We start from the raw sequence: 24694 nt of genomic DNA, 5'->3' as shown, positions 1-24694 counted from the left end.
AGGTACTGTATGCACTGGACCGGAGTCGTGACCGATTTGGACATGTTGACGTGTAACCCCAGCTTGTGCAAGAGAGCGCACGTCCATCGGAAGTGCTCTTGCGCTTCCGAGAAGGATGAAGCCTTGATCAGCCAATCGTCTAGATACGGGTAGACAAACACCTTGTTCCTCCGCAGGTGTGCCGCCACCACCGCCATGCACTTCGAGAAGGTCCTGGGCGCAGACTTTAGCCCGAATGGCAGTACTGTGTATTGATAGTGATTGGCGCCGACTTGGAATCGCAGGAACTTCCTGTGCTTCCGTGCTATGGGCACATGGAAGTGCGCATCCTGTAGATCTATGGCACAGAGCCAGTCTCCCCGTTGCAGCTGAGGGTAAATCTGGTGCAACGATAGCATGCGAAACTTCTCTCTGCGAATCCATTTGTTTGCCTGTCGCAAATCCAGAATGGGCCTGAACTCGTTCTTGTCCTTCTTGCGAACGAGGAAGAACTGAGAGTACAGACCTCTTCCCCTTTGAGACAGAGGTACCTCTTCTACCGCCTTTTTTCTCAACAAGATGTCTGCCTCCGCCTGGAGCTCTCTCAGCTGGAATCGAGAGCTGACCGGCGGAATCGCTGGAGGCGGGCTGATAAACCGAAGACTGTATCCATTGCAAACAATATTCAGCACCCACTTGTCCTGAGTAATTTTTCTCCACTCTGCCGGAAAAAATTGAATGCTTCCCCCCACTGGAGTGGGTAACGGTTGAGGGGGAAGTAACCGCTCAGGGCCGAGACCCGGCCGGGCCCTTGGTAGTGGTGGTAGCCTGCTGGCCTCCTCTACCCCTCTGGCGCTTCTGGAAGGGCTTGCGGAACTGCTGCTGTTGTTGCTGCTGCTGTCCCGAACCCTGCCCACGCCCTCTGCCCGAAGACCCGAACCACCTTTGGAACGGGCGCTTCTTCTTCTCCGCCTTCTCCAACCCGACGGCCGTCAGGGTTTCCGCCTCCGCCTTCATGCGGGCCATCTCATCATCCGCATGTTTCCCGAACAGGGTTTCCCCCGAGAAGGGCAGGTTGGCCACTCTTTGCTGCGCCTCTGGCTTGAGGGACGTCAGTCGCAGCCACGAATGCCGCCTCTGGTGGACGCCATGACAGTATGCGTGGGCGGCCAGCAAGGATACATCCGCCGCTGCGCCGATCACCTGATTAGAAACCAGCATGCCTTTGCGCACTGTCTCCAAGAAGTCCTCCTACTTGTCCCGGGGCAGCAGGTCCGCATACTGCTGCAGGAACTCCCACAGGGCCCGGTCGTAACGGCCCAACAAAGCCCCTGCACTCGCCGCCTTCATGGTGGTGGCGGCGGTCCCACACACCTTCCTGCCCGCAGAGTCCAGCCAGCGGCTTTCCTTGTCCGGCGGGACCGTCGACGAAGGGGCGGTCGCATGTTGCTTCCTCGCCGCCGTCACGATGACCGAATCCGGCATCGGGTCCACTCTCAAAAAGGTAGGGTCCGACTCTGGGGCCCTATACTTTTTCATGAGCCTGGAGGGGGCGGCCTTCGTCGTTGCGGGAGTGAGGAACAGCTCCAACGCGGGTTCCACCAGTCCTGGTACAAGAGGCAGTAGAGGGCGAGACAGATGTTTCTTATGGAGCGTCTCGAATATCACGGACGTCGTGGGTGTTGGAACCGTCACCGTGATACCCAACTTTGCTGCCCCTCTCAACAGCACCTCCTGGAAAGAGACCAAATCGTCCACGGGAGACACCCTAGTCCCCGGTGAGTCCGACAGCGTCGGGGAAAAGTCTCTGGTCGAGAAGCGCGTGTGCGACCTGGACCTGTGCCTCCTACGGCGTCGTCCTGAGTCCGACGATGACCGTCCACGGCTCCGTTCTTCGGCTTCAGCCTGTCCGCCGGTCTAGCCGGGCCCGGCGACCGCGGGCGTCGTGGCTTCGGGGTTCCCTGCGGCGGAGTCGGGTACCTCGGAAGGGAAACCGACCGCGGGGGAACCGGCGGCGGTCCTACTGGAGTGCGTGGCAGCGACCGAGGTGGGGGCGGCGGAGGCAGTGTCCACGGCTGTGGAGGCAGTGGCGGTGGAGGTGGCGGTGGTGGAGGTGGAGGCTGCGGCGTTGGTGGTGGAGGCGTCGGAGGCGGTGGGAGGGGAGGAGGTGACGGAGGCATCCGAGGAGGCGTATACACCACAGAGTACACCGAGTCCGGTGAGTCTCTCTTCCTCGACGTCGACCTTCGCCTCGACGTCGACCTTCGCCTCGACGTCGACCTTCGCCTCGACGGCGACCTTCGCCTCGACGGCGACCTGTGCCTCGACGGCGATCTCCTCGACGGCGATCTCCTCGACGGCGATCTCCTCGACCGTCTCGACGCCGATCTCCTCTGCGGCGGCGACGTCAACTGTCTCCTCTTCATCGACGGCGAACGGCGATCTCCCCTCGACGGCGAGCGCCGACGCCGGGTCCGATCTCGACGCCGACTGCTGGACGGCGCCGAGGACGGAGTCAACGCCGCCGATGTAGTCGACGGCGGCCTATTCAGGTCCCTCGACGCCGATCGTCGACGCCGCTTCCCCCCAGAGCCCTGGGGGGACGGCGAACAGACGGTGGTCATCCTCCAAGACGTCGCCGTCGACGCCCTCGACGTCGACGGGGAGTGGGAGCGCTTACTGGTCTTCCTGCCCATGGGGAGCCCCCCAGAGGCCTCAGTATGGGCCAAATCAGCCCCTCCAGACCCACCTGGTGCCTTCAGTCTTCTCTCCTCCAGAACTTGAAGCCTGATTTTCATTCTGTCCCTCAGGGTCCTGGCTGAGAACGAGTGGCAGATGGTACAGTCTTCAGGCACGTGGGACTGGGGAAGGCAACCTATACACACCTCGTGTGGATCAGTTTTAGCCTTCTTTCTACCACATTCCGGGCACTTGTCGAACAAGCCAGGCATGTTGACAGTACCAGCTACTAAGCACTTGAAAAAGTGACAAAAATACACAAAATCTCCAATAAACCCTTGAAAAAGGGAGAGATCAATGCTCCAGGGTCCTGCTAGCAGGAGCCGGAAAAAAGAACTGAAAGTAAATGGGACCTGCTGGGCATTCTGGGATACTGGGGAAAGTTCTGGAAATCTGGAAAGTTTTCTTAAAGGCACAGTATCCTGTTCTAAGCCACATAATGGCAGCCTATGGGGCTTGTCTGTCCACTCCTTCCTCTCTATCATTCCAGAGGCTTTTGCTGGTAGAGGCAGGGTTTTTTCCTATGTGGAGAAAAACTAGACAGGCAGTGCTGTTTGTGGATGTTGGTGGAATTCTAGTTGAAGTACTGGACAGTGCAGCCTGTGGGTATAGGCTGCATTATCTGTCTTTAAATTAAATTCTCTCTTAAAGGTGTATGCAGGTCTGCATGATTTGTCACCTTTTAGAGATTATTTTTTATTGCTCCGGGGTCCACGCACATGGGCGGGACTATTCACTAGATTATGACTATACACAGAGATCCCCTACTACAGAACCCTTTTTACTGGAGGCGTCTATAGTTTGGACTCTTTGTCTGGGGGGCAAGGGGGTGGGTGGGCGGGTGGGGCCGGGGGTGAGGACGTTGGGGTGCCCTGAAGTTTGTGAATTGGCAATCAGGCATTAAAGACTACTAGAGAGTCCAGTGGTAACTGCTCTTTAATAAAAGCTGTATCTGATGGGGCAGGCTTTTACTTTTTGTCTGTCCTGGGGGTAAGAATGTAAGCACCAACAGGATCTTTGAATATATCGTCTGCATGTCTCATCATGCCTTCGATCATAGGGAGAGTGTGAGTGGACCTTTGTGAGCTACTAAGGGTTTCAAATAGAAAGTCCTCTTCTAGGGATTCTTTATGCAATTGCAACCCATGATACTCTGCAGCTCTAGATATTAATCCTATGCACCCTACATTGTCGTCAGGTGGGGAAGATTTTGTACGGTAAAGGTCTGGCAAATGTATCTGTGGGTAAGTTAGTGTTATAGTCTTTCCAAGGATCTGCTGGTAAAGGATCATCCCCACCATTCCCATCATCAGGTCGTTGAAGAGAGTTAGTTGGTGTAATTAGTAAGTGGTGTAACTGTGGGAAAGGAGGTGATGAAGGAGGAGGAGGAGAGGGGTTAGTATCAACATGCTTCCTCCTCAAAGGAATATGATAAGCGTCCTCTGACTCTGGTTTACGTTTCTGAGGCAATTTGGTAGAAAGATGTCCTGTCTGAGGATTAATATAGAGTTCTTTATGTTTGGGGTCCGATTTTGGAGGTGGGACATCGATATAGGGGTCCTGCTGCTTCTTTCTGTTTCGGACCTGAAGTTTTCGGTGCCGGGGTCAGATGAATTTTTGGTGCCAAAGGTTTAAGTTTAGAAGCCGGATTTGGTTTCGGCATCGAATGTTTCATGTCCGAAGCGGTTTTCGGTTTTGAGCCCAAAGGTTTCGGCTCGATGCCAGACTATGGCGACTCTATCCCGAGCTGGAAGGCTTTGGTGCGTTTTTCGGTGCCGAGCCGAAAGGTGGGGTCTTGGAAACATCTTCACTGTGCCGACCGTGACCCGAAGGCGGAGGTGGGATTGGAGCCTTTTGCTTGAGATGAATAGGTATTTGGGGCAAGGGGTGTTCAGTACTCACGATACGTTGACCTTGAGGCACGTGTTCTTACATGCCAGAGTCCGATTCCGAAACGGATACAGGTTCTTCTTCGGCCACTTGCGCGTCGTAATCTTCTTGCTCGGAACCTTCTCCAAAGATATCCGGCGTGGTTTCAATGTTTTGTCTCTGCATTTCACAATGTCAAGCCTGACAATCATGGAGCGTCTTCTTCTAACGGAAATATTTGCACGTGTCGCAGCTCTGTTTGTTGTGCTCCGGAGATAAGCACCAGTTGCACACTTCGTGTGAGCCGGTGCGCGGATACTTCGCGAGGCACCGAGGACAGAATTTAAATGGAGTTCATTCCATCGACTGCGAGGGGGACTGAAGCGGTGATACCAGATTGTCTATCATGAGTTTTCCGATCGAAATAGAAGTTTTGTCGACCAATACAATAAGCGGAGAAGTGGGATACGCGTACGAAAACAATACCGTTGAGGGTAGAGTAGATTGCGCACCGAGGGGTACCCGAAGAATGGTTTTGAACCGGAGCGCAGCAATACACTTTCAAATATGATGGCGGAAAAAAAACACTAACAATTGAGTCGATACCCATGCGCACTATCACCGAAAGGAGGAGTCATCTACCTTGTGACTGGAAAGACTTCTTCGAAGAAAAACGAATTGCAAACATCCAGACCAAACACTAGATGGCAGGAGTATGCAAAGCATGTGATCTACAGCTCACATGCCTCAAACATGCTTATTTTGAAGTGGAAAGAGCACCATCAAAAGCATTTACTTAGGTTCCGATCATTAATTTTGGAAAAACTTACCTTGGGAATTAGGTTAGTGTCAGAGTAGATTTGCGATCACCAGAATGAGCACTATTAGTAAGCTAGAAAAAACATCTGCATTCCGGGCAGCATGCCAACACCTATTTCACACCTACTTAAATTAATTGCAGACTTGTAATGCAATCAAGATATTGTGTACCACTTCAAAACAAATATTTTTCTCCAACGTGATGAATACAGCTGTAAAACAAAACCGTAAATGATCCTGTGCAGACACCACCTTTCACACTAGCACTTACTAATGCACCCCACAATGTCTAGCCTCTGTTACCTGGTGGCTTATGAGGAAAACATCTACCACAGTCATGACACAGCGTTGTCACAAATTCCTTATACTCAGACGCCCGCCCAAGAAAATTTGAAAACTCCACATACCTTGCAAACCTTCCAGAAGTCTTGGGTACCTCACGTGCTCTTCAGTTCCATGGCCAAGTCTCTGGTTGTCTCCTTTGCCCCAAGTATACACCTGACCTTCTTTGGTGAGTGCAACAGAAAACTGGCTCCCACAGCGGACTTTGATAACATTGAGGTCCTGGAGCTTTTCTATCATTTTGGGAGTTTTGCATCCATCACTTCCTCCTCTTCCTAATTTGCCATAATCTCCATCACCCCAAGACCATACTTGACCTGAAAGACAATTATTTTTAGAGGACAACTTTTTTTAATGTTTTTTTATTATTTTGAAATTCAAGCCATATGAATCACATGCAAACATGTTTAACTGCAACACAGTCATTTAATTACTTGATTCTGTATTTATTCCATTAAAGACTACACTTTAGGGGAGGTCTTGGATCAGAGATAAAAATGTAATTATTACTAATAACTCAGATTACTAGTTCAAGCACTGTACTCCGACTACAAGATCTCAATAACTGAAAGGAGGAGGACTATATTAAACAAATGTATTCGACATATTAAAGACTTCTCATATTTGATACAGATTATCAAAAGAGCTTCCAAAAGAGAAATTGAATCGTCTTATGTGGTAAACTGATTGCAAACATCACACATCAACTATAAATCTTAAGTAATCTTTGCACAATATAGAAATCACTAGTGCATGACTCAAAGTCTAAATGGTAAAACGTTCAATTTCTGGCTTCTATTCAAATAAGACACAAAACGTTAAATGCTATAAACAAAATGCGTTTACTGTAACCAGTAGATTCAAGTCAATATGCGCTGTTATATCAGCTGCAATAGTTAAGTTTCATTTATTTTCTTAACTTCCTAAGCAGACTTTAAATAATGAAAAAACACCATGAAGAAGGAACTTGGAATATAACATGCCAGCAACATTTACATTGGTGGGCCAGATCTCCACCCACAGCCTTACCTTCAGGGAACCCAATCTGTATTGTAGTCCAAGTTTCAAATCTTGGTCCCAATTTAGTGGCAACTCAGCTATGGTTATCCTTATGATATTATCAAATATAGAATTCAGACTAATTTTTGAGTTTCAGAGTTTCATCGAGAATGCCAAGAGCGCAGCTCACAGAAAATCTAATGCAAGGAAACCTTACCTCGAGTGAAAGCACAAACCACCTCCACCTCATTTGCAGCTCTGCGGGTCTTAAATGTGGTGGATTGTCTGTATACAGAACTATCTGTAATTAGGGCATTTTTCAATGCTCATTTAAAATTTCTACAGAAAATTCCAACAATGACTGGGAATGATGCATGCATGATTTGTGCACAAGAATATAAGAAACTATGCATAGATTGTACAGCCACATTGCTGGCGCCGCCGACAATGGAACAATACAGCTCTTCTTTCCTGTGCACTAAACTAGCACTCTGCGCCTCAGTTTGCTGCAAGTGGTTATGTTTACTTTAGAAGAAGCTTACAACTGAACTGCTCAGACTCCTCCTTGTGTGCCCGCTATTCCTCTTCATTGTTGACTGGACATCTGGAGCACCCTCACTGAGACTAACTGGAAGCGCTGGAATTCTGCTAGTCTCTCGTCATTGGGCGATCTTTTCCAAGATGGCCTCAGTTTATCCCTAGATGAAATTACACTATTTTATTCACAAAGACCAATTCTTAGTGTATAAATCTGCGATGTTCGCTCTGGCTGGACTGGAACATTGACTCAGTGGAACCGCTTACATGTGCGTTCCTACAGGATTGTCATATTATGTGGAATGGCTGACGCCTCATTAGCTCACTCACTAAAGAGCACACCAAACACACTCTGGTTCCCCTAGCTAAACTCAGGGAGAAATGGGAAGCGGAATTTGGGAGGGCCCTTAAAGACAAGGAATGGGGCAGCATCTTGGCATACCGAGCAACTATGTCTAGAATGCCAGATTTAAACTCATGCAGTTCTTTTTGGTACCCATCTCGCGCCTAGTAAAATACATGATTTATTTGCTGGATCTGGCTCCTGCTTTCTCAAATGCCTAGAACAGACCTGTTACATATGATGTGGTCACACCGTGCTCTAACACAGTATTTGGACAGCAGTCACAACACATCTCAGCCAAGTTGCAGAGTTCCCAACTTAACATAAATGGGAGGTTTGAGCCCTTGTAGTGTTTAAGCCCACTAGGAAAAAAGAAAAATAAATGTCTCACAGCCGCTTCCTGGACCACTCTCTATTACTTGCAAAACACATGGTAATCTGACACTGGAAGACTACTGCGCCCCTTGCAGCCCATAAATGTCACAAGGGCAGCAGAAGGAAGCAATGCGAACAAGCAGGAATAGACAAAAGGACAAAGGAAGTCCTTCCTGTCACAGGGCTGGGATGAACTACAGCTAGCATTTCAGACGAATATTAAAGATGATATCCCTCCTCTTTCAACATGCCATCAGATAGGTCTTAGCCGAGTCTCATTTATTATTTTTCTGCAATTGGTATGGTCAGTATTACTCAGATTGGTCACACACTCAGGCGCCTGTGTGTGTGCAGTGGGGAGCTCTGTGGTCGGGTTGCTTGATATTCTCCTGCCTAGCTCCCTGATTTCCCTACCGCTGCTTACCATTCTTGAAGTACTGGGATCACTTCGTTCTGGTCTATACACCTTGTATAATTTTCATTTCTTGCCCAATTAACCAGCCACTACTCCTAGCCTACAAGGCTCTTGATGTGTTCAGTTCATTCCTTAATATTCTGAACAGAGAAGAGGAGCTGACTAACTCGTCTCAACAATTACTTCATAATGTAATAGCATACTTCTGATATATCACTGATGGTATGATTTGGTTGTCAATAACACTGCAATCCATAACAAATATGAAATAAGAGACAACCGCTCTCAGCTTGGATTGTATATGCTATAGCATGGTGTTGTCATGTGAAGAAGTATTTGTTGTGTTTTATTAAAAATCAAGTACTAAGATTAAAATATCTCTAATGTCGGTAGGGCACGTCCTGAAAGGAAATTAAATAGTATTCCATTTTATTATGAAAGCATGCACACAATATCCACTCAGTGAAATAGTCATTTGCTAGTTAACTTAAGTGAGTTTTTGGTTTCATTTTATTAATTGTACATGTATTTTGTAAATTTTTATCAGGTTGCTGAAATGACTTTGTTGAGCGATACCACTTACTGAAGCAGGATCACTGTGCAACTCAGTTCTCACTTCTAAAAAATATGGACTCGCTAGGAGGTAAACCAAACTAAAGAAAGGGGGCCAGGCCTTGGGGTGATAAAGTGATATTGATTCATGTAGCCAGTGGAATGTTTGAATTTTGGCCATGGGATTCAAAAGGTGTTGTGAGCTGAGAAAATATAGGGTTACTCATCCCTGTCAAATATTGGGCTCAAAATGAGATCCACTCATGTTCCCCTTGAAACTGAATAGGTTTAAAACCAATTTATTTTGCACATGCTAACATCATTCAGAAGCACGGAACATAAAACCATCAGTTTAATGTCCAAGTTGTGAGTGAAATTAGGGAATTCAGTCAACATTATACAGGAATTGTTAGAATTGGGAATCTCTAGTTGGCACAGGTATGCACTTGCGACAAGCAGGGAATCTCAATTCTAAGTCAGAGTAAGGGGATCACCCTTTCAAATAACCCCTGCTCACCCTTTAGGTAGTGTGGCGCAAGCAGTCAAGACTATTCTCAGGGCGTCATAGGTTAAGCATTTGTGAACACATACAGCAATACAATGACACACCACAAATGGACACCAGTCAGGGTTGTATCAAAAATAGTTTTCTTTATATAAGGCTTAGCACAAGACCAGAATAACGAATAAAATGACCACAGTATTATTTTAAAGTTCAATGTTCTTGTAAAAAGGCTTAAAATGCAAAAATAGGCTTCTTTCAGTCAATTACGCTTCTTTTCAGGCGTTGTACGGTTCGTACCTGGATGTGCGACTCGTTGGCATTAAAAACAAGGAAAGTACGAGTCAAACAATCGGTGCGGACTTCGGGTTCCGTAGCGTGCACGCTGCGGTGCGAACAGAACAAAGTACCTTGGTTTTGTAGGGTCCGCGACGGACAGTGCGGGACAAGTCGATGGGTCCGGGTCGTAGCTCGGCAGCGTATTCAGATGCTGGTCGGGTCGCGGCGTCGGTACGGGACATTCAGGGATACGTGCGGATTGCCCGGATCGGCTTGCAGAGTCCGTGGCGTTCGGCGTTTGAGCCGTACCTTCGGTGCGGATAGGCGGCAACACTTCTCGGAGCCGTACAGCGAGGATCGGTGCGATGCGGCGTCTCGGCTCTGAGCACGGCACGGTGCAGTACGTTAGCAGCGTACGGACCGTACCTGCGGGACAGCGAAGCTTGGGTCCAGCATACAGGATTAGGCAGCCAGGGTTGTACGTCTCGAATCGGCAGGGAAGGTTAGGTGCGATGCAGCCGGGAGGAATACGGTGCGTACTAACGCTTTTGGATCAGCGTAGACACACTGTGCCGGGCAGCAAAGACACGGCTTCGCGGCGGATGGGGTACGAGTCGTACTGGGGCCAAATCCAGCGGGAAACAAGCAAGAATTGTCCAGGCAACTCAGTTTTGGAAGGCAGATGAATCCAATGGTCCTGGGACTCAGTTCAGGGGGCAAGCTCTTCTTCCAAGCCCTTGGAGATTTGTTGAAAGCAAAGTGCAAAGTCTCTCTTAGTCTTTTCCTCTCCTTTCTCAGCAATGCACCAACTGCAGGCCAATCCCCCAGGTCAGGGAAAGTTACTCCTCCTTCAGCTTCTTCCAGGTCCTTCTGGTCAGGCAGAGTTTCTTCGTGGTTCAATCAGGATCTGATTTCTTAGGAGCAGGGCTCCTACATTTATACCAAGTTTCTTTTGTCTTTACAGGCCAGGGGGGCCTTTGCATAATCCCAGTCCAGTTCTTTTCAGTGAGGAGCACTTTGTTGTTGGGACTCTGGCTTCTTCTTTCAGCAGGCAGGGCAGAGACATCAGACGCTCCCCAGGGGGTGGAGCCAGCATTGTGGTGGCAGAGCACTGCCCTATTCAGAGTCAAGGTGCACTCCTCCCACCCATCCTGGTATAATCTCTCTATTCACCACCTGGTAGCCCCAGCCTGTCTCCTGGAACTTCCCAGCCCTGTCACTCAAGCTACACACAAAGAAGATAGCCCTCCCCTCCAGAGGCGGACTGAAATGGTTAGGCACGCAAAGGCTAACTTTCTAAAAGTAGCATTTGCAAACCCAGGATATTAAAATAACCTTTGCTAAAAGATGTATTTTATTATTCCGAGTTCAGGCATACTAAACATGAATTTCTACCATGCTTCCTGAGCCTGCTAGGATTATAGAGTGTTATAATCTAGCAGCCCATTCTGGCCTATGGAGAGCAGGTAGCCTTACAATAGTGAAAAACGAAAATGGCTGTAATTCACTATTAGGACATGCCACACACCTCAGGGCATGTCCTACCTTATCCTTACAATGTACCCTGCCCTAGGGCCTACCATAGGGGTGACTAATATGAAGGTAAGGGAAGGTTTAGGGACTGGAAAGTGGGGACACTTGCCCAGTCAGCATGACAGTACCAGACTGCATGCAGGTTCTGCAATGGCAGACCTTAGATACATTTTACCAGGCTGCTTCTGTGGGTGGCACAACCAGTGCTGCAAGCCCACTAGCAGCATTTGGATATACAAGCCCTTGGCACCCCTGGTGCACTCTACTAGGGTCTGATAGTAAACCAAATAGCCAAACATGGAAGTCAATTCACATAATACACTTTCCCATAGGGAGCACGTGCCCTGTGGCACTGGATGGCAGTGTCACAGGGCCCTGAGCAGCTAACACCAGCACAAAAATACATTGAGGCACAGACACAAATGGAAGGGTGACCCACGCCAATGGTGCCAGGTCTAACAGGAATCAATTTTCATTAAAATCTATGGTTTGACAACCAAAAGGTTTAATTTGTGAAGTGGCACTTTGGGCCAAGCCACTGGGTGGAGGCATGTGAATCTATTACAGAAGCAAACTGCAAAATGTAATTTTGGACTAATTCTACAGCATTAAACAACTACAGTGAAACACATGGTAAATGGTGCATCCAAGGTATATCCTTTGAAAGGTCATAAAAAAAGAGCTAAATTTAACACACATTTGGGTGAGGGTTATATTTAGCCACCAACCATTTTCAGTGACGGCAAGAGTCTGAGCATCACCACTTCCACATGACACGTCCACAACCTTCAAACCCTTCAGTCCTGTAACCAGCATCGGATTCGTCTGGTCTTCACTTGAGCCTGCAAAAATAAAAGGCAAAGACTGGTAATTATTTAGAAAATCAGCACTGTTCTTTTAAAAAACATTCTGACATGAAGTCCAAATAAAAAGAAGAGGGCAGTTTTAAACAGAAATCTCAGAAATGTGTTTGCAGATCTACTCTACTGTCATCCTTGGGATTCAATACACATGCCTGGGAAGTGAAGTGACATTTTCAAGGGTTAGCATTCCCACAATGGAGCACTGGGGAAAGACAATGCTGTTTTTTTTTTATATATAGTGGGGGAAAAAATTAAATGGAAAAATTACCTTGTCCTACAACCCCACTGCTCACCCCTTGCTTGGGATTGCCTCAAGCACATTACACTTACATATGGTAATACTACACAGGAATGGCCATTAGATTGCAGTCATGGATGTAGCTATTTTCAGTCAGAAAAGTATTTCTGTAAGTAAGTAGTTAATAGTTACCTGTATTCAAAACCCTACAGATTCGTCTGAATGAGAAAGGGTGTCCATTCTTCTTCATACCCAACAAAATGCTCATTCTTTTAAAAAATCCAAATGTATCAACTAGCCATTTTGTTTATAAGAAATTATCTAAATTAGGTTTCTTTTTTGTTAGACTTGATGGGACAGCAATTTTGCATTTATCAGTTAGGCATAAAAAGTAATGAGTATTATGTAGAAATATAATGCAATTACAATCAACAATGATCTTTTGAGGAGCTTGGCCCACTTTTCAAACACAAAAGGATATGTCAGTACCATGTCCAAGTCTGCCGTAGTTACCACGACCCCAGGTGAACAGTTCTCCATCTGCAGTAATGGCAGCGCTGTAAGAGCTTCCACAAGCTATGCAAACAACATGCTTCCCAGTCTGCTTTCCGGACAAAGCAGCTATCATCTTAGGCTCTTCCACAGTCCTATTTAGAGATTAAAAAATTACCGAGCATTTCATTAATTTGGGGAATTTCATATACATAATCACACATGCCTGTGTTATCAATGTCAGTATATCAAAAAGACATTTCTAATTCAAAAGCACACTCAGAATCAAATGTATCTCGATTTATAGGCTGGGTTACTAGTCAGGTGCTTAAAGAATACAGGAGTAAAGATAAAACTAGAATCCAAAGTATTATCTTAAGCATCCAACACGCAGAAGTGGATAGTCAAAAGAACCTCTAAGAAAACCTTTTGGTAAAGTTACCTTTGCTTAGTTTTTCTGCTCGACATGTATGCAATGCAGTTTGCTTTAAAAACGTTATAGTCTCTCCAAATAAAAGAAGTTTTAAATTTCATGTAAACGCAGAACAACTGATGTTTTAGGTCAACTATCGGCAACTGCCAACAACTTATGACTACTGGTAGCTGAGCAGTTTGAAAGCATATCGGGAATAAAACCTGTTAGAAATAAACTGTAACTTGCAAGCAAGGCTAGTCAACACCCAAAGAGTAATGGCACCTTAATAAATCAGCTATCTTTGAACACCTATAATGATTTGTCAAAACAATATACAACTTTTCAAGCTACAACTAAAGCAGAACGTCTCCCTCCATAACAAAGGCATCACTACCATCATGCTACACTTCAGATTCACTTTCTTCTACAAACTGAATTATGGATAAAGATCACTAAACTAATCCAGTTACCAAATCTGAATGCAGATTGCCACAAATATATTAGAATGTCACAGCGCCATTCAATTTACAGAGGATCTCCTGCACTAATCCACTATGTGGAGTGGAATATGAAAGCTGCTGAGAAAGATCAAACTTTAGATCTTTTGCTGTTCAGGCAAGGTTTGTGAACATAGCAGGTAACTTTCAGACTTAAAGTAAATGAACTTATTTTAGATAAGGTAAGCACATTTTTTGCTTTATTGCCAAGTCAATAAAGTATGCCTTTCAAAGTAAGATTACTCACCAAAGCAATAATAAATGCACCTAAACCCAAATCTCCACAATCCCATTATCCTAAGTGCTATACAAAGGACAGAAATACATACAGTAGGGTCTGGGTACACATATCTGACCCTTCATAGAGCAAGTAACTATACTGTGCCTTTAAGATCCCCAAGGATGACATGTCAACACTAGAGAGCATTGTAGTGGAAGCGGACAGAAGACTTACCCGACCTTCAAAATTAATCAAAGGCTGGCTACCCATGTTTAATCTCATAGGTGTGTGAAGTGATCTACAGGCACCCACTCTGCAAATCTAAACCAAAGGGATGATTCTAAAAGGACTGCACAGCCACTGTTATCTAGCAGAATTAGTCTTAGGCTTTTAGAAACCTATTATTTGGGCTTCTGGTCCGGCTGCTTCATGTAACCATTCTTGTTCGGTTGGGACCATCATTGAAATCAATGGTTTAGATTTTCTCATCTCCTTCTCAAAGTGAAGCCCCTTTACATCCAGAGTGTAAAGGGGCTTTCCTGCAGGAAAGGGAATTAAATCTATACTTTCACTTACATGGACATCCATTATCACTATGTAGCAAAACCTTTGGTGGATTTCTAAAAACAACCTTGCTCCTATAGAACAGAGCACAATGCTCATTAGAATACTGGGCCTGAATCTCACTAATCCTAAGTGAAGACGTTATTGATGGCAAGAGGAAAGTCTTATTTAACTCCCAAGAGGAAGCAGGATTTCTGAGTGGGGGAAACACTGATCTAAGACCCTTCAAAAATCCTAATACTGGTATAAAGTAAATACTTTTCCCATAGGCAGCAACAGCTGCTTTGTGATTTTCTGTTATCAGAGAGAACTGTAAGCCAAGGTTTATAAATTATAGACGAAAGAGCAAAAACCATCCCTTAAAGGATGTTATGAGGTTGACTGATAAACAAACAAACAGTACTTTATTCAATTAGAAGCAATTAATTATAAAAGTGAACATTAATCACTGTAAACAACAAGATTACAGTTAAAATACATATAAAAACAGCATTAACAGTGCATACGGTTTCTACGACGAACCACACATTTTTAAAAGGATCCCATGGCAGCGCGTAAGGACAGATCTAGCAGTGACGGTAAAAAGAAAAGGGCGGGCCAGCACAAGCTAAAATGATACTTTCAAAATTGGTAATAAAAAACTCTTGGTATACCTAATATATAACATGTACAGCAAAAGATAAAATGAAGTAAGGATTGAGGGGAAACAAAGTAACATGGGCATACTGGAGGAAAACCCACTCCCATACTGCCTTAAGGGGAAGCAGAGTAAATTGTGTATAGTAACGAGTCTGAACCTTAGCAAGAAAGCCCTTTCCCCAATGATTGGCTGTAGGCTTCAGATAGGGCTCAATGCCTGCGTTAGTAGTATAATAATCTGTCTATTGGTGGGCCTCAGGAGTTCAACCACATCCCTCTTCTTCATTTGCCTGTCCTAAAGAAAGTGTATTTCAGCCAGATCGTACACATATTTGTGCTGGTGGGGTTAGTGAAGAGGGCAGGTCTGCCCAGTGACAAAGCAGGATTTGTTGTAAGGCAACCATGGTGTATTCATCCCCTGATCAAAACTAAGGCAGTCCGTGATTACTAGCTAGTTAAATGAAGCATTGTTATAATTCCATATCGACACTCGTAGTCGCAAAGGGGCTAGTTTGATGTAATCCTTTACATATTTAAGGCATAGTTCCTTGTGGCACGCAAAGTGAGGGCAACCGGGGGGGGTTGCAACCGCAATCTACAGTAAAAGCAGTTCTCTTCAATTTGCGGGGTATGTGCATAATCCTATACGCCTGTGTCATAGATCGCAGCAGGAACACATTGGAAGCTATACATTTTGAGTAAAGGGGAGATTGGTTTGCCCTGTTCCTTGGAGATTAAGTTGAAAGGTGCCATACAGACTGTCAATTTGAGGCACCTACAGGGTATGCTAATGGGCCAAGGGCCTCTACTGTTGAAGACCCCCGGGCAGGGGAAAATAGAGACGACTGACAACATGTCAGAATTAACATGCATAGGTCTCAAATTACCACTCTCTGCACCACAAGCCATGACATGGGACTTAAAATAGTTAATGACCATATCTAGGGATTGGCGGTTCAGGCTGGACTGTTCCCATGAGGCACAGGGTCAAGACTGATTTGCATATAGCTGTGTCTGAACTGGGGTGGTGAAGTGAGCTAAAGAATGATGATGGATTCAACCCAGATCTGTGACTGGGGATGAGTGTCTGAATAGTTTCAGCGCACCATCCACCATCTCCTTGTGTTTGCTATATCCGGGGATAGCAGAACAGAAGAGAAGGACTAATAGGCGCAACAGACTTCTTGGAGTGCGGACAAAGAAGATAGCATCGTCCGCACAGAGCAATGTAGGCACCTGCTGCTAGCCAATCAGTGGTACATCCTGCCCACACTATCAAATGATCATTCAAGTTGTTAATTTAAACAATGAACAATACTGGACCTAAGATGCAGACTTGCAGCACCCCTCTATGGAGTCCAAACGGTTCAGAGCACTCCCCATTCTGCCCATATCGAACTCTGCCGGACAGGTTTGGATGAAAAAAGTTCAAACAATTCACCACGGGAGCGTCAAGCATCAAGTCAAGAAGTAAATACTGCATCTGCATACACCAAAAGCAAAACCTTTTCAACATGGGTGGCGAGTGAATGGACAGCTTCTATGGCCTTTTTTTAATAGGTCAGTGTTGTGTGGGGTGAAATAAAACATCTGAAATGGAGGAATTCAAGATCAAGTCTACATAGTTATGTTACTACGTTGGGATGAACGAGGAGTCTTTACACTATGAATTAAAGCTCCAATCTGAACTACAATTTGATGTGTGGTTGCTCCAAAAGGTGAAAAGATCTGACTCACTACTGGAAACCTACTCGAGTAAGGTTTTGTGTAGGTCTCACAATAACTTCCAGCATGAGGGAAATGGTGGAAAAGCATAGAGAAAAATCTGTGACCAAAAAGTAAAAATTGAACTGTAATTGAAAAGTAAACTGAAAAATACATTCTCCTACAACTAGCCTCCTGGTATCTTGGTATTTTCTGCCATAGGCTATTACAAAAAGATGCAACTAACGTGTATGCACAAAGAAGGTGTGTATACCAAGATTCTTTATGGCTGTCACTGTTGCTTGGAGGTCTTTAAGGTCCTTCTTAGGTGGATCGGCTTTTAGTAGCCAGTCATCCAGTTATGAGCAAAAGCGCCTCAAACTGTTACGGCAGTATGCTGCTTCAGCCAGGCCTTTCGGTCTGAAATCTGATTCACAAGACTTTTCGAATGTTAGGGAACTTGTACTGCTCTTTATCTTGCATGAAGTTTCAACATTCCTTGTGCTCGGAGGGAACAAGGATGCAGAAATGTACGTCTTTGGCACACATCTTATCCTCCTGTTGAAGATGGTGTAAGATCAGGGTGGAGTGAGAATTACACTGTTTTACTTAGCGAAAGCTGACCACTAATGAGGATGGCTGTTGGCTCCTTCTATACCTCAAAGGTTTCTTCAGATGGAGTTATGGCCTTATGGATTTTGGTACTAAGACAGTTGTGAGGGCGGCGTGACTTTTCAGCCGAAGATGGCTGACGCGTGAGTGCATAGCTCCGTGCAGGCGCATCATTTATCCGGCTACATCCAGTGTTATACTGCGCCCAATTGCCGGGTGGGGTGCCTGCTACAGTGGTGCCTACTGTGGCGAAGGCGGAACGACGTCAGAACCACCTCCAGAACGGAGAACAAGCGAAGGACCCGGGGCCCTCGAGGTGCGGCCTAATCGTGCTAGAGACGGATTTGTGGGCGGATGCTGAGATCCACCGGGCTGGTCCGCACAAGCGAAAGTAACAGCGGAGGTGGGCTGCCCCCGGGGACAGAGTGACCGAGTGCTGGCACCGAGCTGAGAGCCCTATACACCGCGGCACAGATGCGGAGGGGGACACCCGGTGGGGATGAGACCACTCTGGTGCGGCCCAGATGAGCCAGGCTCGTAGAGGTGGCACCCTGAGACGCTAGCTGGCAAGGTCTCCTGCAGCAGCGAGTCTCAGACTCAGAGTCTGAGTAGGGGGCCGGCGGGGACTGCGGAAAGGGGCAGTGGGAGGATTTGAGGACTACAACTGGCACATCCTGCCCTGCCAGCGACAGTAATCTAGGAGAGGCCTACAAGCACTGCTTACGCCTGGGATTTGGGAGACCTGGGGAACCGAAAGGTTCTAGGCCTCCTGCATAGAGTGGCGAAGGGCTCTCATGATTGCGAGGGGGGCGTTCCCTCACTGGTGACTGCAGCTCCCTGGCTGGGCTCTCCTACCTGGACTGAGTTAGGGTTGACACCCAAAAGGAACTCTGGCATATACACGACCCCCCTCCCCGGTATGATCACCCTGAAATACGCCTGCTTTGCACCCATGTGAATCTAAAGACAGGGGGAGACCCTGAGGGACTCTACATGCTCTGGCTCCTGCTGCCCCCTCCAACGCATCAAGGGGAGTGGCCAAGCAGACCTGTACTGCTCGGCTGGGCTCTGAAGGTATACGGACTGGCTGAGGAAGAATAGTGGGGAAGATCGCTCTGCAGACCGTGGGCGCTACATACACTTGGCGAAAATGGGCAAGGCCAGAGGAAAACAACTGGAGGCTGCCCCCAATCTGGAAGTTGACCCACAGGGCCCGCTGCAGGAGTCCCAGGAAGTACCAGCTAAAGCTGATCCATTGCAACAGCAATTGGCTAGGATACTACAGGCCATTACAGACACTAAGATGATGTTACACCAAGATATAAATGCTGTCTCGTGGGATTGGGGCTCCTTCGAGCAGAGCATAAGAAGCTAGCGGAGAGAGCGACTGTGTGGGAGTCTGCAATCGCGGAATTGAGTCCGGTACAGCAGGTGCTGACTCAACAAGTAGCAGAGCTGACGGATAGGGTCCATATACTTGAGCGCAGGGCTGAAGATGGAGAAGGATGCAGTTGAAGAAACAACATTAGAGTCCTTGGTCTACCGGAAGGAGTGGAAAGAGAGGACATGATCTCCTACTTGGAGTCCTGGCTCAGTACTGTGGTGGATCCGGGGTATTTGCAGCGTTTCTACATGCTGGAAAGAGCCCATCGGGTGTTGGCAAGAACTTTGGCCCCGGGTCATCCCCACGCCCTGTGGTGGCCAGGCTCCTACACTACAAGGACAGGGACATCCTTCTACACAAGGCTCGAACAGATGGTCCTTTCATGGTAGACAACAGTAAAGTCTCCATCTTCCCTGACTACACACTAGACGTGCAGCGAAGGAAGCTTTGTTCTTGGAGATCAAGAGAAAGCTGGGGGAAGAGGGCCAACAATATTCCCCGATTATCCCTGCTCGACTCCGTATAGAATTGGATGGAAGAACCCATTTCTGTGAAGGTCCCAAGGCACATGGGATTGGACTGAATCATATAAAACGGAAAATCCTTCGACGGGCGGGAGGTAGGGCCTAGGGGTCGAAATCCCAGGAAAAGACCCAAGAAACGCCCCCCACGTGGTCTACTGAAGAAGCAGAGTCCCTTCCAAATAAAGCAGGAAAGTGCAACGGAGCTGCAGGCGGTCGCCTAGATCGCCCGAGGAAAGGGCTCCACATCAGAGGCAGGGTCACAATCTGTGAAGGGGACTGAAGACTGAATCAGACTCCTCCCGAGAAGATAGCCTTAATATGCCAACAGCGAACCCGAAGACAGCGGATGAGATAATATAATAGTTGTCACCGCGGAATCAGTTCAAGCCCAGAATCCATCTGGCATTGGGGCCACCCCCTGGTATTGTCGGGTAATATTCGCGACCCCCTCAGGGACCTCACTATGGTTGGTGTGAGCCCTTCCTGGACTTTGAAGATGTTTTACGGGTTTGGGTGGTTGGCCGTTGCTGAACTGTCCTGGGATAGGGGAGTTGTTGCGGGGAAAGTTTGTACACATGGTTTGTTTTGTTAATTTTGCAGGAGAGGGGCTGTACTCTCTTTCTTTCCGGAGAGAGGGGCGGGGCGATGGATGGGTGTAAAGAGAAGCAGATGCTCACTATACAGATGGTGTCAACCCAACATGCACTTAAGTTTTTAACATGGAACATTAAAGGGATGGGGTAAATGTCTAAGCGCCACAACATACACAATTTCCTGAAGAGAAGGGCAAATATCCCTTTTGCAAGAAACGCATCTGCTCAAAGGCGAGGTTGAAAAGCTGCGCAGAAGCTGGAGGGGAACGATTTACGCTACCACATACTCTGCGTTTGTCAGGGGGGGGTTGATCTGGATAAGAGCAGGAGTTCGCTGTGAGCCAACACGTACCCTGATAGACAAAGAGAACAGATATGTCCTCGAGGAAGACGGCGTGAGGGGGCGGCTACAACAAGAATCTTCACAATAATGTGCTTGGATACAAGATACTGGATCCAGCATACTGATTAATTGCCATATCACTTGCCAACATATACCCACGCCTGAGATCTGTGTGGGTCGGAATTAACACCACACTGAAACGGTCTTAAGAGAAAAGATTAAGCCTTGAGAAGGTTGCATGTCAATAGAACGTGAAGCGACGAAACACGTGTTGGCTTTTGGGCTCACAAACAGTCCCAAGATTGAATAACTAAAGGAATCAACAAAAATAATTAAAGACCGAAGATTCCAAGATACTTACTTTGTGCTGTTGACTTATATTTTGTCTCAACTGTTCGTGTACGATTTTACTTTGTTAATCAACATTGAGAACTCACGTGTGCTAAGGAATTATGTTGCTCCTAGCGGGGAGGTTATAGGGCCGGGACCTCACGCTTGGCTGCGTATATGCACCTAACCAAGAACAAGTAGCCTTCCTGGCCTGCCTTTCTGCCCAGATGGCGGATTTGATGGTGGGGCCTATAGTGCTGGGAGGGGACTTTAATTGTGTTGTAGATGAATCATTGTACTGCTCTCATCCACCCTTACTTGGAGTCCAGGCCAAAGGAACTGCAGTGGGGTTTCGCGACTGGAGGGATGTAGGAAAGTGGGTTTCTGTTGCAGGACCCCCCCCCCCCCACCCGCCCCCCCCCCCCCAACTTCTTGCCAGACTACTGCTGCACTTTTTCTTGGTGTGCCCTGGGTCCCTGCCAATCAGGTTACCAGGGCCTGTGTTCTTTCCTGAAAACGAACCCAATTGGCATCTCTGGCCACAGGTCAGCCTCTGGTAAATGGTACCACAGGTACCCAGGGCACTGTGACCAGAGAAGCACTTATTGTGCCACCCTTAGAGACCCTGAACGTTACACACTGCCTTTGCAGGCTACGTGTCTTGGTGCAGAACAAAGTGAAGAGTCGACATGGCACACATCTATGTGTGCCATGTCCACAAACCACTGCCCTGGCATACATCAGTCACCCCTAGCTGGGTGCCCTAAGCCAGTGGTGAGGATACAGGTGCATGAGCACTGTACCCCTACAGAGCCCAAGTCCATTCCTTGGCACTGTAAGTGCAGTGCTGCCATTAAGAATATATGGTGCTGGGAGTTTGTCATTACGAGCTCCACAACACCATAATGGCTACACTGAAAACTGGGAAGTTTGGTATCAAACTTCTCAGCACATTAAACTCAAACTGATGCCAGTGTGGGATTTAATGTAAGATGCACAACAGAGGGCATCTTAGCGATGCCGCCTGAAACTCAACCAACTTCTAGTGACCTGACTGAGTGGTTGCTTAAGCTGCCACCACCAGACATGTTTCTGGACCCCTGGTACGAGAGCTTGCTGCTCTCGGGGGCCTGAAACAATGCACATCCTGGGACGTGCTGCCAAGCCTCCTACCCCAGGATGGGCAGGGTTCACGAAAGGGGAAGCTTCAAAGGCATGCCGCCTTTGTGAGCCTCTCCAGACCACTTGCTGTTTTCAGCAACTGGTCCCCACTGGTTCTATCCCCCACTTTGGGCGGGAGAGCCGGCGGTAAAAACAAGTGAGGGAAAGAGGTGTGCCCACGTCTGCCAACTCCACCCCTCAGATGGGGGAGTCGAGGTGAAGCACAACTTTGAGTCCCAACCATCTTGGAGGATGGGGGACCTGGCCAACCAGAGACAGGCTCCTGCCCCCCTCCCACTGGAGGGTGGCACGATAGGGGGTGTACCCACCCCAGGGAAGGGACCCATTGATCCCTGCCCTTACCTACCTATAACGCCCCTAAATCTAGTATTTAGGGAGCAGAGCTAACAAGAGGATGACGCCCATTGACTTGGCCCCAGCCCTACCGGCCTGTCTCCCACTCGAACCTGCTCCTGCGAAATCCCGGTGTGTCCTGCAGCCAGCAACCTCAAGAAACTCAGAGGACCTGCCAGCCTTCACTTCTAAAGACTACTTCCCGTGAACACTGGATTAGTTCAAACTGCAGCTTCTGGCACCAGCCAAAGACCGCAAATCCAGCCCAGTCTGCACCCGCCAAACCCGGCCCGAGCAGAAAAACACCTCAAGGTCACCCCAGCGATCCCGACCAAAGATCGGCGACCCCTAACCTGCCTCAAGCCTTCACCTGCAGCCTAAATCCAGAAGGCCCCCCTAACCACGACCAGGAGCTGGTAAGAAGATTTGACCTCAAAAGGCAACCCTGCACTCGACGCCCCCAGCCTTGTGTGCCCTAACCGACTGTGCCTAACCAACCCTTAACTTCCCAACTTACCTCTCCAAGTGGTGGTCGCACCCAGAAGTCCTTCGTCTCCCTGCCGGCAGTGCTTTTGCAAACCGGAGGTTCTCCATAGAAAACAACAGGGCGCCCCACGTCGAAACAGCACCCGGCCGCCCTAGTGCCTCTGAGGGTGCACCTTTTGTGCTACTTTGTTTCCCCATTTGCCCGGACCTAAACCCTAGGAGCTTTGTTCCCACAACCCAGTGGCCTGCTTGCCAGCAGCCACCAACCGGAGGCCGCCTAACCCCTATTGGATAACATTGGGCCTCAACATTCTGTACCCAGCCGCCCTAGTGCCGGTGAGGGTGCAACAACAGTGCATCACTGGCCCTGGAGGACCCCTGAATCTAACCCCAGAACCTTAACTCCCACAGTCGATTACTTACCCGTGAACCATTAACTTGTTTTTCCTTCATAGGATAACAGTGACAATTTTCTTCCAAAAAGTTTTGAAGTGTGGAGTTTTGAAATCTAAAAATATTCCTTAAAAAAATAGCACAAATAACCAAAACTTATTTACAGGAAATGTCACAGTGCTGAATCCAGGTATCCAGCACGGAGTAAGAAAAGTAACGTACAAAGTAACTTACCTGTAATTTACTGAAAAAGATTCATTTCAATGCACTGTTTTTCTTCCAAAAAACGACTGACTTTTCAAAATCTAAAACTATTCTTAAAAAATCATGCGAATAACCAAAACGTAATTACTTACCCGTTTCCAGGAAATGTTCCAGTGCTGAATCTAGGTATCCAGCACTGAGTTAGAAAAGTAACGTACAAAGTAACTTACCTGTAATTTACTGAAAAAGCCTATTCATTTCAATGTACTGTATTTGCTAAGTGTTGCAACCTACTGCATCCCCTGTAAATCAAACAAAGTACAATTGCTATTGCATTTTCAAACTGTTTTATATCCAGTAACTTATTACTGAAAAGTATTTAATGCTTACCTCTGCCAGGCTTGCTTGGTTCTAAAAATAAAACAACAGTATATATTTTTATACAAACACAATTGGCCTAGAGTTCAGTTATTGAGTGTGTGAATTCATTTGCTGACTAAGTGTGTACATCAAATGCTTAACACTGTCCTCTGATACTGCCTTACTGCTCGACCACTCTACCACAATTAGAGTAAGGTTCTATCTAACTTTAACCTCTGGGGTCACTTGTACACACTATACCTCATTTTGGTGTAGTATATATAGAGCCAGTTTCTTACAAGGGACCACTGGGAGCTAGTGGACATTTGGAGGGTGCAACATGCAAAGAAAGGGAGTCGTCATTTTTTTTCCTCTATACACCAACTTCACAAAAGGTTAGACACTTTCCTGTGCTAGACGAGCTTTAGCGACTCCATCAAACACTGAATATTTAGGTCGGACACTCTCCGATCACAGCCCGTTACGGATGACTCACCAGCCTCTTGGGTGTAGACCCCTGATCCCCACATGGAGACTTAGTCCCTTCCTATTGGAAGATGCCTAGTCTTAGGAATCTCTGCACTCCCTAATCGGAATGTTTTTCTGTGAGAATGCACAGTCGGCGTCTTCTGCCTTAGTTGAGTGGGAGGTATTTAAAGTAGTGGTGAGAGGGCATTGTATGGGGCAGATGGTCGGCGTACGGAGGGTACTCCATTGAGAATTAACAACCCTTGAAGACGAGTTGCAAACACTAGGCAATGTACAAGGTACAGATGTGCAAGCCCATACTGTCATTCATGATGCACAATTTAGATATAATGAAGCACTGGAGAGGCTCCGATATTATGACCATAGAGAGTACCTAGACAGAGTTCAGAAAGAGGAGTAAAAATCGGGTTGTCTGCTGGCCTGGTTAATCAAGCCGGAGTCTAGAGGGAAGCCAATTACGCGGATTCAAACTGAAACAGGTGCTCCTGTATACATCCTGGACAGAATTAACAACTTACTTAAGGGGCATCATGAATTGTCATATTC

General features: G+C 47.1%; 1 protein-coding gene across 1 annotated transcript in view; it reads right to left on the bottom strand.

Annotated features, from left to right (window-relative positions):
* Positions 1-24694, bottom strand: part of LOC146805589 (E3 ubiquitin-protein ligase HERC2-like) — a 1563844-nt gene that overhangs the window by 1330266 nt on the left and 208884 nt on the right. The window contains 3 exon segments of the mRNA XM_085622871.1: positions 5814-6065; positions 12012-12125; positions 12874-13031. Of these exon segments, the coding sequence (XP_085478997.1) occupies positions 5814-6065; positions 12012-12125; positions 12874-13031 (524 nt within the window).

This window comes from Triturus cristatus, chromosome 8, assembly GCF_964204655.1.
Source record: "Triturus cristatus chromosome 8, aTriCri1.1, whole genome shotgun sequence".
In the NCBI taxonomy this organism is placed as follows: Eukaryota; Metazoa; Chordata; class Amphibia; order Caudata; family Salamandridae; genus Triturus; species Triturus cristatus.
The sequence above is the reverse complement of the archived record's forward strand: the minus strand, read 5'-3'. Positions and strand labels throughout refer to the sequence as shown.